At 44.9% G+C, this 15047-nt stretch overlaps 1 protein-coding gene across 1 annotated transcript in view; it reads right to left on the reverse strand.

Annotated features, from left to right (window-relative positions):
* Window positions 1-2288: 2288 nt before the first annotated feature.
* LOC308094445 (transmembrane protein 132C-like) overlaps window positions 2289-15047 on the reverse strand; it is a gene marked incomplete at both ends in the record, with an annotated part of 13851 nt that continues 1092 nt past the window's right edge. The window contains 12 exons of the mRNA XM_080441101.1: window positions 2289-3233; window positions 3561-3752; window positions 4877-5096; window positions 6312-6514; window positions 6966-7109; window positions 8248-8443; window positions 9563-9703; window positions 10324-10590; window positions 11078-11194; window positions 11959-12191; window positions 12768-12980; window positions 13794-14020. Of these exons, the coding sequence (XP_080297227.1) occupies window positions 2289-3233; window positions 3561-3752; window positions 4877-5096; window positions 6312-6514; window positions 6966-7109; window positions 8248-8443; window positions 9563-9703; window positions 10324-10590; window positions 11078-11194; window positions 11959-12191; window positions 12768-12980; window positions 13794-14020 (3098 nt within the window). The remainder of the gene's footprint in view (window positions 3234-3560; window positions 3753-4876; window positions 5097-6311; window positions 6515-6965; window positions 7110-8247; window positions 8444-9562; window positions 9704-10323; window positions 10591-11077; window positions 11195-11958; window positions 12192-12767; window positions 12981-13793; window positions 14021-15047) is intronic.

Raw genomic sequence — 15047 nt, forward strand, 5'->3', positions numbered from 1 at the left:
TTCTACTCTGTTTCAACCCATCGTGGATCCGTCTTTACTAGTCTGGTGTTTTGCTCTGTTTCAACCTGTCATGGATCTGTCTATAGTCTGGTGTTTTACTGCATTTCAACCTGTCGTGGGTATGTATGTCTATAGTCTGGTGTTTTACTCTGTTTCAACCTGTCGTGGATCCAAATAGAATGATGTGTTTCCGTTTCAACCTGTCATGGATCCGTATACACTCTGGTCACCAGAGTGTATACGGATCCATGACAGGTTGACACCAGAGTCTGGTGTGTTACTCCATTTCAACCTTCATGGATCCGTCTACCATACCCTAAAAATGAGAAATTATGAATAATGTGAAAAGAGATACTAACACTAGCATGCAGCATCTAGCTTCATGAGGGGTCCTTCTCTCTTTATATAATGTCCTATCATGCGTCCGAAACCACATTCTAAAGTACTACATAGCCTACTAACTACACAGTGTCCTATTTTCAGCCCTTCTATTTAGTATCTGCTAACCAGTAGGATTTCCCTTCGGACATTCTAAAAAGTAGTTTGGCATACTAAATAGTATGCGATTTCAGACAGGGCTGTGTGTCCGAAATCCCATACTTAACGTACGTGGCCAGTATCATGGTCAGTATCATGGTCAGTATCATGGTCAGTATCATGTCAGTATCATGTCAGTTGTGTTCCAGTTCAAACATGTTGTAATAGTGTCCGCCTGGCAGAGAGTGGAGACCAGTGTGCTTTAAGGAGCACACTTTTCTAGTTTTGCATTATGAAACCACTTCCTCAGTTAACAAACCAGCAACCATTTGGGGATCCTCAAACAAGCTTTTATTGCAAATGGATTCATGACAAATATACATATAGACAAGATACGTTGAAATTCAAAAGTTTCATATATGCTGGAATTCAAAAGTTCCAGGTTTATACTGGTTAACTTGTCACAGCTTTGCATTGCTGTCCCTGTTCAGTGTTCACACAGGGAAACCAGTGTTCCACACCACAGGCGCTTTAAACTGGGCAGTATTAGTGTCCGTGTATAAGATAAGAAGTAATGATTGATAAAGAACAGAATCAAATAAAACATATGTTTAAACTGAAAGCTTAAGACAAACACTCAAAAACACACAGTCACAAAGAAAAAGAGACAAGAACATAGGAATGAAAGTACTTGTGATGTACTGTGGGCCGCCATCAAAATCGTTCACGGAGTGACAACATCAGCATTTGTCTTAAGGGGCATAAATAGATCACTGGTTTAAAAACATATTTGTGTCACGGACCCCCAGTTTGACTTTCATTAGTCTTTTGTCCCCATTTCAAGTGATTTTGTCCTATAGGAATAAATAATAGTTTTTGCCTAAATGTCACAACCTATAGATTCATAGTGGTGGCATTAATATTGTATGTAATATGTGCTGTTGGAATAATTACTCACACTGTACATAATTTGTATTGTAATGATTCAAGTTAATGGAATTGTAGTGAAATCAACGCCTCAAATCAAGGACCCCTGGTGGTGGCCTAGATGGCAGGTGCTACTGTAATGATCGAGGTTTTCCAGACTGCGGTATGAAACTAGCCTGGGATCCAGCCTGCTTCGCTACGTTTGGCGGACTTTATTTTCTCTCTTCGCTTCTCAGTCTGGAAAGCCTCCCATTGGGAGGTTTTGCTGAACTACACTGGAACTACATATGTTACGTTGGGCAACGTCGTTGCTGATTGGATGTTGTTCAAACGAATGACGAATCACAACGATCACACTGTTTTTTTGGTCCCGCCCCGCACCACAGACCAATCAGAAGCCCCAGGTTCGATTCGAACCTTTTGGCATGTCCCGCCTCCCTTGGAGATAGGAGGCTTTCCAGACTGAGAAGCGAAGAGAGAAAAAAAAGTCCGCCGAACGTAGCGAAGCAGGCTGGATACCAGGCTAGTATGAAACTAAATTCTTCCAATTTAACTTCCACACAGTAAAAATTCCCTTTAACCCTGTCAGAGTTAAATGAACCCTCAGGGTTTTACTGTGCAGGGTGTGACAGAAGATCAACAGTACAATACCGCTTTATGTACAAATATTTACATACATTAACCACTAAAGCCCTCCTTAGTGAAAATAACCGACCAACAAGCGCACAGCGTGTGGCATCGTGATGAGCTGTGAGCTTGTCGATCTGCAAATGTTTGACTATTTTTGTGATTAACCAAAGTGGTTAATAATTCTGGACCAGGAAGAGGTTGCTGTTTTTCCCAAGAATCTCAGTGTCATCTCTCCTCTAACTGAACAGCGTCCATCAACAAACGATCTCCACCTCCTTAACGTCTTCCACTTTCACTTCCTCCGTCTTCTCCTCTACTTCCTCCTTCTTCCACTCCGCATCCTGTTCCTTTACCTCCACCTTTCTCCTCGGCCACTCCTCCTCCCCCTGCTCCTCCTCCGCCCCCCTCCCTTCCCTCTCCCCGTCCGCCATCGCTTTCCTCCTCCTCCTCCTGTCTCTCACCGCGCAGGGCAGACAGTTTGCCAAAAAGAGGACGGTTGACAGACAGAGGAGAGACAGGATCACTGCCGCCCCCACCTCCAGCTCCCTGTCTCCCGGTCTTTGCACCTCCTCCTCCTCCCTCTCCTTCTCCCGACGGCCTCCTCCTCCTCCTCCTCCTCTCTCCTGGCTCGGGGAGAAGTACACGTCGCTCTCCCCGAGGTTCGGCATCAGCGCGGCCCGTTCCAGGTCGTTGCGCTGGACAACGACGCCTCGCTTCGCGCCGTAATAGTCTTCGGCGGTCGCGTTGCTGCCGGGCTCGTCGCCAAAGTTCGCCGCGTAGGCGCCGCCGTCCGACTCGACCAACATGTCGGAAAAGTCAAACTCGAAGTCCTCGCTCTCCCCGTCCTCGCTCCCCATTGGCCGGAGGAAGTCGGAGTCCAGGTTGACTCTTATCCAACCGGATCCCCTCGCCAGCCTCCTCGTCGGCCGTCCGGTCTCCTCCCCTTCCCCGCCGTCCCCTTCGGAAATGGAGTTGGAGGTGATCGGCGGGTCGACGCAGGCGCGCACGAGGAGCTCCGCCCGCAGCAGAGGCCCGCCTCCGTCGCCCTGGGCGATGACGTGCTGGACGCGGCCGGGGGTCACCACGACCACGGTCTCGGCCAATGAGGAGAGGCGTAGGGAGAAGGGAAGGCCGTCGAAGGAGGAGAGGAGGGAGGATGTGTCGTCACTGAACTGGAGCCATGTGCTGATGGAGGCTTCCTGGAGAGAGAGAGAGAGAGAGAGAGAGAGAGAGAGAGAGAGAGGGGGCAGAAAGAACAGTGACCCCTGTTTCTTTTATATCGTCTCTGTCAGGTGGAAAATGTCCAAAACTGTTACTTTTCAGGATTCAAATTCAAAAATAGCAAAAGTAGCAGATCTACAAGCTCAAAACGAGCTTGTGGATCTGCTACTTTTTATACTTAAGTGACATTGTAGTATGAAGTTATATACTTCATGTGTTAGGTTTTCTTTCGCATAGGACCCGCATAGGACCCAAACACGGTCATTCACACAGGGTGTATGTACAGGCAGTCACACAGCTCTAACCTGTCCATATTCGTAGAGGATGTTGTAGGCCGTCACAGTGGTCGTGATGACAGAAGGGTGGGCGGGGCTGGCCTTGATGGACATGCCGAGGCCGCCGACCACCTGCACAGAGAGGTCACCCAGGGTCACAGCTTCAGAGGACACTGTGATGTCACAACTCCCCAGCACCCCGTCCCACTGCTCCGATATGACCTGAGAGAGAGACAGACAGACAGACAGACAGACAGACAGACAGACAGACAGACAGACAGACAGACAGACAGACAGACAGACAGACAGACAGACAGACAGACAGACAGACAGACAGACAGACAGACAGACAGACAAAACAGAAAGAGTGAGAGTGAGAGACACACAGACAGAGAAACAGGGAGAGAGATACTGACCATGACTAACCATGATACTGACCATGATACTGACCATGACACTGACCATGATACTGACCATGACACTGACATGATACTGAAATGATACTGACATATTACTGACACTGATACTGACCATGATGACATGATACTGACCATGATACTGACCATGATACTGACACTGATACTGAAGCCGATACTGACGCTGCTACTGACATATTTACACTTGATTATACCAGCCTCAGGTAGGCCTACATTTCATGATTCAAAATGACAGCCGATAAGTTTCCCAAGGAGCTTACTGGGGGAAAGGGGGTGTGTCAAATATGGGCATCACTTCCTGTTGTCAGTCATTTCAATTCATTTGAGGGATCTGTGTCAGTCAATAATAATGTAGGAACACAACCTGACAGAAATCAAAAAGGGTCATATTAGTCTGCCTACTTACCCAACAAGATCTCCCTCCACACAGCTGATTCAAATTAATGATCAATGCTTATTATCAAGCGCTGAAGTCAATTAACAAGCACTATTCAATTCTCATGCAGAGATTCAGGTGTCACAGCAGCAACAGCAGCCAGTATGAAACACAGGACAGGAGCTTAGGCTACAGCTAACGGCAAGTGTCAAGAGCAATTGATCCTTAGCTTGAATCAGCTGTGTGGAGCCAGGGAGATCTTGTAGGGAAGTAGGGCAGGCAGACTATAGGCCTATGACCCTTTCTGATTTCTGTCTTTTATTGACTGACACGGATCACTCAAATTAATTGAGTGACTAACAACAGGAAGTGATGCCCAGGCCTCATGGGATGCATGCAAGGCCTCATGGGACACTGGAAACTCGTAGATACAGTTCAAGCACCCCTGGCTGGCCCAGCATTGCCGGGGTTATTGCGCTGACAATGCGACGTGTCAGTCAGCGTGTTCAGCAGAGTCATAAATCATCACCTACATGCAGCGATGTTCTGCCAGGTCGTAAACCAATCACGGTGCCTCGTTCCCCAAGGACGGCCATCTGAGGGTTCTCCACTCTCAGCCAGCTGTGGAGCAGCTCTGTCACGTCCACAAACCAGTCAGACGAGCCCAGCAGGTGTGTGGTGTCACCCTGAGCATCCTGGGCCGTGAACTGAGTCAGAACCTGGACTGTAGAACGCTGGAATAACGGAGAACAACTGGAGGGGGGGGGGGGGGGGAGAAAGAGAGAGAGAGAGAGAGGGGGCAGAAAGAACAGTGGCCCATGTTTCTTTTATATCGTCTCTGTCGGTGGAAATCCAAAACTGTTACTTTTCAGGATTCAAAAATGTGTGGGTCCTTGATATGAAAGAGTTTGAGAACCACTGCTACCTCACTACCTACAGTATATGTATTTATAGTTTGTTGTGTCTGTTGCTCTACTGAGTGGAACAGAATGGAAGCAGCAGCAGACATTCTTATTTGCACCAGTAGACAATATTTCAACCTTTGTAACATCTGGGGCATCACAACATCTGTCTAATCCCTTCTTAAGCATCTGATATTTTAAATCCCACCGCTCCCCCCCCCCCCCCCTCACACATTCATGTTCTAACATGTTCAACTAAACAGGTTTCATAAAGCTAGAAACACTACTCAACTAAGAGCTGTTTCCTATATTGGACAACTAACTACTTACATGCAAATCTGTATTATGTGACTTTTGTTTTTGTGAATGTTATTTTGTCCAATCTGTATGGTAGAGTATGTTAATACAAGCTAACTCATACAAGTGGGGTGGTTGTATTTGTCTCCCTGCTCTTATACCGAGACATTTAGATCCTGTTTGACCCAACCTTTGACCTACCTGAAGGTCAAAGGTCCTGAACAATTCAATTTCTCCCCTGAGCAAGTAGGCAGGCTCTATTAGCTCATTGGTAAAACAAACTAAAATAAATCAGCACTTGCGCAGGAGACCTGGATTCAAATCCAGGGTATATTTAACTAATCTAACTAACTATATATATTTAACTAATCAGTTAGCAGTTTTGATACAAACAATATGTTGTGAAACTGTGAATGTTTGCACTGTACAGTAAATGTAAGCAGCAGAGTCAAGAGAATCTGTACTCAGTTGACTTTAAATGATCGTACCCGGTTGTCTGTCATGACAACCCACTGGATTCCATTAATTTGACTATGATGTTTTTTACTAGAACAGTGATTATCAACCTTTTTTATTTCAAGGACCCCCAGTTTGATATGCATTAGGCCACGGACCCCCATTTTATACCATTTAAAGAAACATCTCTGAGACCCCAATATACGCTATGAAATCCTCAGAGTTCATTTAACCCTTAGAGTTATAACTCCTCAAGGACCCCTGGGGGTCCCCGGGCCCCACTTTGAGAACCACTAGTATAATGGTCTCGTACCCATTCTCAGTCAAGTGGTTCCAGCCATCTATAGCGTTGAGAACGGGGTCTGACAGGGACACTCGCAGGGGCACCGAGGGAGCCCACACTGACAGACACACGGACCCACTGAGCATGCCCAGTTGAAACTCCACCCGCACGCAGGTGCTCCCCATTCCTGATTCGCTGCCATCCACAAAGAGGGTGGAGCAATCACTGGACACCTGTTGCAGAGACAACAGGCACGCACGCACGCACATGTGCACGCGCACACGCACACGCACACGCACACGCACACGCACACGCACACGCACACGCACACGCACACACACACACACACACACACACAGTAAATATGATATCACAAATGCGATTAATTATTTGTGTGATCCTTTGCTCTGTCAGAAGTTGCAATGAATAAGCCACCTGAGAGACACAAGTATACGGATCATATGGAAATGTTTTGTGTCATAGTATTTTTCTTTTTACAATGTTTCTTTTTTACCTTTATTTACCCAGGGGAGGTTCGTTGAACACGACTACACGACTACACGCTCTTTATCAGCGATGCACTGTTTCTCAATGACACTCGCTGTGTGATTGCTATGATCCCTGAAACCTGAGTGTGTGTGTGCATGTGTGCGTGCGTGTGTTGACCTTGATAATGTGTGCTACCTTGATAATGTCTTCGTTGGTCGACCGACACCTGACAACCGTGGTGACATCAGACACCTGCCCATCGTGTCCCACGGCCAGCGCGATCACAGGGAGTGACACATGCTCGCCGGTCAAAATGGCCGTGTTTATGATTGTGTTACTCTTAAGAGACAAAGGAAAATAAATAAAAACATCCAATCACATCATCAGTATCGGTATTTTCAGCTGAAATTAGATTGCAGTCAAATGTATACAGTATCTCTTCCCTTGAAATTTCTTGAAAACTAACTGTTGACTCAGGTTTCCAGAAGGTGGCATACCCATTTCCTGTTCCAGTTCAGTGTCCCATAGCTTCATCTGATTGGCTCAGCAGTAGATTTGAACAGGAAACAAACGAAGTTATGAGAAAATGAACCGGAACAGGAAACGGGTATGCCATAGTGATGGGAACTGTCGTTTGTTTGGGTGCATCCACACATAAGATGCGAGATAACGCTAGTTGTCGCAAGCCCTTGATCCGGTTCCGGCCATTTCTGGCCATTACTCAAGGAAGAGCGGAACCGGGATATGTGCCTCAGACGCGCATCGGGACGGTCTTTCCGGTTTTCCCATAACATGGGAGTGGATGGAACGTCCGGTGATTTGCCTCTTATGTGTGGATGCACCCTTTCAGTGACTCAAGTCATTTAGTTCCTATTCACTTTAGTTCCAATAATTTGTTCACCATTCACCATTCAGTACTTCGGGTTCCGCCCTCCTCACATAGTTTAGTCCAATGACGGAAGAGGGGCAACTGACTGACTTAACCTCACGGCACCAGGCTTTACACATGGAGGAAAACAAACAACTCGAGGAATGATAGCGTTTGAGGAAGTGACCGAGATCGTTCCTGTTCACCAAAAATAACGAATCACTCGCAAACGTCACAACACTATTATGCCACCTTCTGGAAACCTGGGTCTACAGTTATGCACAGAGCCTATTCCACTCCAAAAATATACCTTTGTACAGCAGCCATATTGACATGAAATAGTAAAGACAGGTGTTGTAACCAATTACGCTAATTAAGGTTCCATTCCATTAGTGTATCATTTTTTTTTCTTTCCAGTGAGCCAACATACACAATAGCAGCACCCTGACACTGTTGAACTGAATGGTACACAACCTTAATTATAGGAGCAACTTCATAAATGTTGTTAGAAATGACTTGCCAGCCAATCAATATCAATGAATGGATGGAGGTTTATAGTGTGTGAATCAATCAAGGAATGTAGGGGATGAATGAAGGAATAATCTATACCTCTGTGATGGGAGCAATGCCCACGATTTGTCGGTCGGCAAAGGAGAAGGTGCTCACTGCTGCCCCGTGTGCCAAGTGGATGTTATTGCGCCCTGAGTACTCCACCCACCAATTAGCTGTTACTGTCATGGCAACACCGAAACTCCGCCTCAGGCCGTCAACTGAGAGACACGCCACCTGCTGGAGGACAGAGTGACTGCAGAGGGAGGGTGGAGGGAGGGATAGAGCGAGAAGTAAGGATAGATTGAACAATTTACACATTTGCTGTTTTTTTTTGTTCATTCATAAATATTCCATTTATAAAACATTAAAGGTATCTTGCATCTGAATGAATCTAACACTGTTTTAGTACTGGCATTCTCTCTGTAAGACAGAGACTTCAAGATATGCTCATTTCTATGTAATTGTGCTTTTCTTTGAACGGTAATACAACTGAGGATTGACTAAGAATGTCATTTAGCCTCCCCTGAGGGATTCCAGGCAACCACATAGGGTTTAAGTAGCTAAGGAAAAATATCTTACACATAGGGCTGTGGTGTATTGTGATCATATCATGACTAGTGGTGAAGTTGGCATGATGCCATCTTTATCAATGATCTGCATAATGTTCGTTTTGAAATAAACAAAAATTTAACCAATTCAAAAATAAAGATACATCTGCCATATTGGCCTCCATAGCCATGAATATCGTCCTAATATATCTCTGCTCTCGGGCAGAAACCAGCTATATGTCCAAAATATTAACTTTTCAGGAAATAAAAAAAGATCTTTAAAACAACACAATACTGCCTCATCAAAGTCGGTATGGTGACTTTATACATTGTCAGATACTTGAATGTGTCCTTATATCATCATCACTTTACCCAAATACAGCTTGACCATTAATGTGGAGATTTTTTTATTTCATCATTCTAATCAATGATGGAAAAAACAACTATCTCTAAAGTTGGAGTTAGGTGGTTTGACCGACAGTTTTGAGCATCCAATGGAGTTAGGAGGTTTAGTCAGAAGCGCTTTTTAAAACTTTCATTGGTTCAATATTTATAAAAAACCCCACACACAGAAGTAAAGGGCGTTCAATAGCAATGATTTATAAAAAGTTGAAAAATGGAGATAGCTGGTTTCTGCCCGACAGCGACAATATACTATACCAGTCTGATATATCAGACTATGTCTAGTTGTTGTATTCCTCAACAGCTACTAAACATGACTGTTTCCAACATTAGACTGTGATTGCAGGCTGTTGTTAATAAAAGCATGCAGTTTAACCACATGTTGCATCAACTATGGTGAACTACTGTATGTGTTAACGTACGTCAGAGGGACACGTTTATGACAGATGATGGAGATGATGTCATGCTTGGAGGCCTGGCTTCTCTCCAGAGTCACCGCCCACAGGTCAGAGGTCAACGTTCGCTGGGCCAGCATCGACACCAGGCCCTTCTTCACCTTCAGCCTGTGGATAGGATAACACACACACGCACACACGCACGCACACACAGACAACCCTCTTATTGACAGCTAGCCTGCTACAGAACCACGCCATAAAAAGTGTTGAGATTACAAAGTTCCTCTTAGGCGAAAAGCAATGCAAGCAAAGGGACAGGAATGCATGGCTCCATAAAACTGTCACTGCGTCATTCATTACATTTTCAATGTTTTATCTCAACCTGTGGCCCGGGGCCCACTGGTGCCGTGAGGATACTGCAAGTGGGCCCCCAAATAATTGGCAAAACACTAAGATTTTAATGATAATTTAACAATTATTACAAAAAACGTCATGGTATTGTTTTTGTTTTAAACCTTGAAAAACGTTTTTCTTTGTGATACCAGTAAATAGGAACTATACTATGTAAGTACAACTATGTTAGTTCCATTGAACACAATCCATTGTTTGACTATTAAAACAAACATGCTTTATTTTACATCCTTATTAAAACATGCTCTGAAAATGCACGCGTCACCCATCTGACCACTGGCCACTTGTATGTGGTCAGATGGGTGGGGAAAGGATGAGAAACCACTGTTTTATGAGGGTTTTTTGTTTGTTTGTTTGTTTGTTACATTTCCATTTACCTGATGACAACAAACTCAGAGCTGAAGTTGGCTCTGAGGTTGATTGACACGCCAACGGTCTGTCCTGTCCACACCGGGCCCTTATGGTAGCGAATCAGGACGTGGGGATCCAAGATAAGCTCCTCCTCTTCCTGCCCTTTCAAACAGGCTTCTTCCTCTTTGGTCCTATTCCTCTGTTTGTGATTCTTCTTCTCCTCCTCCTCCCTCAGCTTCACCACACCGATGTTGAAGAGCTGCCGCTGGGACTGGGGGAAGTCCTCCACACACCTGGATGGATGGATGGAAAATGGATTGATAGAAGAGGACCATTTCCTGAATTCAGTGGTTTAAAGTAAGTAAGTACATTTACTCAAGTACTGTACTCCACTGCAAGTATTTGACAACTTTAGCTACTAGTTACTTTATAGATTTTGATTATTACAAAACATACATTCACTTCAGCCCTATATACATTTTGGCCATTTGAAAATAGACGATCTACAAGCTCTCAATGCGTCGCAATCTCAAGGTGACGGCTTGTAAATATTTGGGTATTAGATTAGATTACATTGTTATTATTATTATTAATATTTGTGTTATATGTGTGTCAGTCTATCAGACAGACAGACAGACAGACAGACAGACAGACAGACAGACATACAGACAGACAGACAGACAGACAGACAGACAGACAGACAGACAGACAGACAGACAGACAGACAGATAATGCTTGACTTAAGTGTACATGAGCCAAATGGCCAGTGAACTGAACTACCTGGGTGATGCTGGTTTCAGGTTGGACACAGGGCCAAAGGAGGAGTAGTACAGCTGGATGTGGCTCCCCATGTTCCTGAGGGCCCCTGCTGCTGCACCCGCACGACCAGGCTGGTGTCTGGATACAAGAACAAACCAATGCATGAAATACATCTCTTGTATGGATCATACAAATGCCTGAAGACCACCACCACACCACTGCTATAGTAGTAGTACAAAGTTACTCCCATTAGAACGGAGGCATGAATGAGTTGTTCTCTGTCTGGAGGACTATAAGAATATGCTGAAATAGTATTGAGAGGTTTTGTAAATGTGGGATCCAAGTGATACCCAAGGGGAACAATTCCCCACATCTACAAAGGTTTTATGATTATGGTGGCTAAAGGTATCAAGAAGATGATGTATGTATGTATATATACAGTACTGTATGTATGCGTGCGTGCGTGCGTGCGTGCATGCGTGCGTGCGTGCGTGCGTGCGTGTATGTATGTATGTTAGTTTGTTTGTGATATGGTTAAATGTCTCTCTTACAGTATATTTGAGTTCTGTATCAGTTTTTGTTAAGTGGTAATTTGTCAAAAATGAAAATAAAATGATTGAAAGAAAGAGCTCCATTACGATAGCCTACACCTTCACTCACTAGTCGTAAACACTAGGGGGAGGACTGACAGACAGATAGAGTTTTGTTCATTTTATAGTAGAACATTCATCTTCTTTCTACATTTAGAATGATCACAACTCAGTAATAGGCGATATCATGTTTGAATGAGTACTTGTTGTGAATAGTATACTGAGGCAAGTCTGCAATTTAGGAAGTGGATGAAAAGATGAACTTCATGAATGCATGAATGAATGAATGAATGAATGAATGAGTGTATTCACCTGAGAGGAGCAGTATCTCTCGCTCTGCCAGTTCGATCGTTGTCACCAGTGTCACCACGCCAGCGGTGGTCACCGGCATTGCCGTGCCGGCTTCCCCGGCGGTGGCTTTGGCGGTTCGGTGCCCGGTGACGTCTGATTTGCTGGTCCAAGCCCCAATATGATTGGTCAAAGAGGTCCGACTCAAACCAGTCCCTGGGCAGGGTAAGGGTCACCATGCACAGACCCAGTGGGGGCTGGAAGACACAGAAAACATGACGGAATGGACTACGAACATGGACCATATGAACATTTCATGTCACGATTATTGTGGCCAAAATAATTAATTAACCATATTCATGCTTAAAACTCTCAACATGCCACTTTTGTTAACCACTTGCACCCCAGCATCCATATTGGGAAACGTTCGGCAACAATAGTAGATCTACAAGCTCACAACGCGTCGCAAGAACACGCGTTGTGAGCTTGTAGATCTGCTATTTCTGGTGAAGAGATGTGGTGTAGACCGAAAAAAGCGGTCCAAGTACAGAGCCAACCCATGTCCAGTGTATATGACTGATCATTTCACGATAAATTTAAATCTCTGCGATATGATTATTGTGAGTGGTTTTACAAACGCTATAAACGATAATAACGATTATCATCCCATCCTTAGAATGGACAGAGATGCCCGATGCGACACGTTGTGAGCTTTTGGCTATTTTCGCTGAGAGTAAATCTTACCCATGACCCTTTAACCTACAAGGCCACCTCTAACCAAGAGGACGTCAACACACACACACACACACACACACACACACGTGTGGCTGTACCTGTGTAACGCAGGAGGCCTTGTGCTCGTGGGTGTCTTTGAAGGCGTGCAGGGTGATGCAGGTGGCCGCGGTGCTGCCGTTGCCGCGCACGTGGAACAGCGCTCTCACCCTGTACCACTCCTGTCCCCCCTCCCCCCTCTCTCTGACCACACCCCCCGACAGCAGGGACGCCAGCAGCGGCGGAGACAGAGGAGCCACGGCCTCTGATATCAGCTGTGAAGTGAGAGAGAGAGGAGGGGGAGGAGGTCAAGTATTAGAATAGAAGGTCATCCTCTTTGATTTCCTGTTTGCAGACCTGCATAGTCTGTCTTGACAGACTGCTGTCCACAGAGAGTGCCATTTAATCCAGCAGGATTAGATTTAATCCAACTTCCTTAAGCAGGCACATCTGTCTGTCTGTCTGTCTGTCTGTCTGTCTGTCTGTCTATATGTCTGTCTGTCTGTCTGTCTGTCTGTCTGTCTGTCTGTCTGTCTGTCTGTCTGTCTGTCTGTCTGTCTGTCTGTCTGTCTGTCTGTCTGTCTGTCTGTCTGTCTGTCTGTCTGTCTGTCTGTCTGTCTGTCTGTCTGTCTGTCTGTCTGTCTGTCTGTCTAGCTATCTATCTAGCTATGTCCGTCGGTCGGTCGGTCAGTCGGTCAGTCGGTCGGTCAGTCGGTCGGTCGGTCTGTCCGTCTGTCCGTCCTGCCTACCTACCTACCTACCTGTCTATCTGTCTGTCTGTCTATCTGTACAATTTGCAATTTAGGCATTTAGCAGACTCACAATAAACACATCAATTGCAGAGAGACAGTGTAGCGCCTCAGTAAACTAGGATCACAGGTAAACCAAGAACCCAGCATCAGTGTATGTCTGTTTGTTTTTGGAAATAGGGAAGCACTCCATAAATGTTTGAACTGAAATTGTATATATCTTTATCCTGTGCTTCACAATAAAAAATATTTGAACCACAAAAAAAAGAAAGAACCCAGCGTCTGTCTGTCTGTCTGTCTGTCTGTCTGTCTGTCTGTCTGTCTGTCTGTCTGTCTTACCTGTGTAACCGAGTAAGGCCCAAACGAAGCCCGGATGCCCGGTTTGGCGGCCAGCCCGGGCGGGGGCACCAGCAGCAGGCTCTGGGAGAAGGAAAAGGGGCTGGAGTTGGAGAAGAGAGGCCCCAGCTCCGCCTGGGACAGAGGCAGGTGCCTCCAGGTAGGAGGCACAACGGACATCTGGACCGGCAGGGAGAGAGGGTGCGGGGGCTGCGTGTGGGACGGAGGGACTGGAGGAGGGGGGTTGTGAAGGAGGTACGACACGTCAGAACAGAAGAATGACCTCTAAAATTGCAGTGGTTCTCATACCTTTTCATTTCAAGGACCCCCAGTTTGTTATGCAATAGGCCACGGACCTGAGAGTGTACAAATGGAACCGAATGGACCCGTATGGATGTGCATCTGCTATTTTTAAACATTTTTTAAAAATTGTGAAAGTGTTTTTTTTAACACAAATCTTCTCTTCCAGGGGTCCCTGGCACAAAATAATTACAGGGTCTGCAGCCACATATATATATCAATTTAGGGGTCCTTGGCACGAAAAAGTTTGAGAACTACTAGTTAGAAGGCATTAGTAGAATCGGCCTCAGGTCTTAATGGGTTAAAGAACCATACCATTGACATTACTGTCAACCATGGTTTGTTTGATTCCCAGGGAAGCCACTGGATTCCATTCATTTGAGTATTAGAAATCAACATGCAGGGACTTATTTGAGAAAGGTAAACCAACACACTGTATTTTTGTCAAAGTTAAAACTGATGTTTGAGCATATGTTTGAATTCATTTTAAAGGGCAGATTGATTTGAGAAGTGTAGCTGAAAATGGCTAACTAAATGAAAAAATAATTCATGGCTTATTAGAGGTGCAATACTGCAATTAAATTTAATCAACACTTGACTCAATTACTGAGGCAAGTTCAGTACATAAACAACCGCAAAATATGAACATAAGATCATGTACGATACTTGGTCAAAGTTGTGAATGTGAAACAACAATGACATTGTATATTATATTAGCCCATATTGTGTATAGTTATTGCTATAAAAGAGGTATAACAGTGCTTTATCTCCTACAGTACAGTACAGCAGTGATACATGATATTAAACAACAAAATATGTTGAAGTGTATTGTAGGCTACACACCTAACTCACCAAATACATACTGCATGTACATATTCTATTTGAATGTATGGTCTTTAGCTGTCTTGTGTCATTATTTCTCATGTAAACGAGGCTCACCTGATGTAAGGATCCAGA

Source organism: Gymnoscopelus braueri (genome assembly GCF_963280865.1).
Source record: "Gymnoscopelus braueri genome assembly, chromosome: 2".
In the NCBI taxonomy this organism is placed as follows: domain Eukaryota; kingdom Metazoa; phylum Chordata; class Actinopteri; order Myctophiformes; family Myctophidae; genus Gymnoscopelus; species Gymnoscopelus braueri.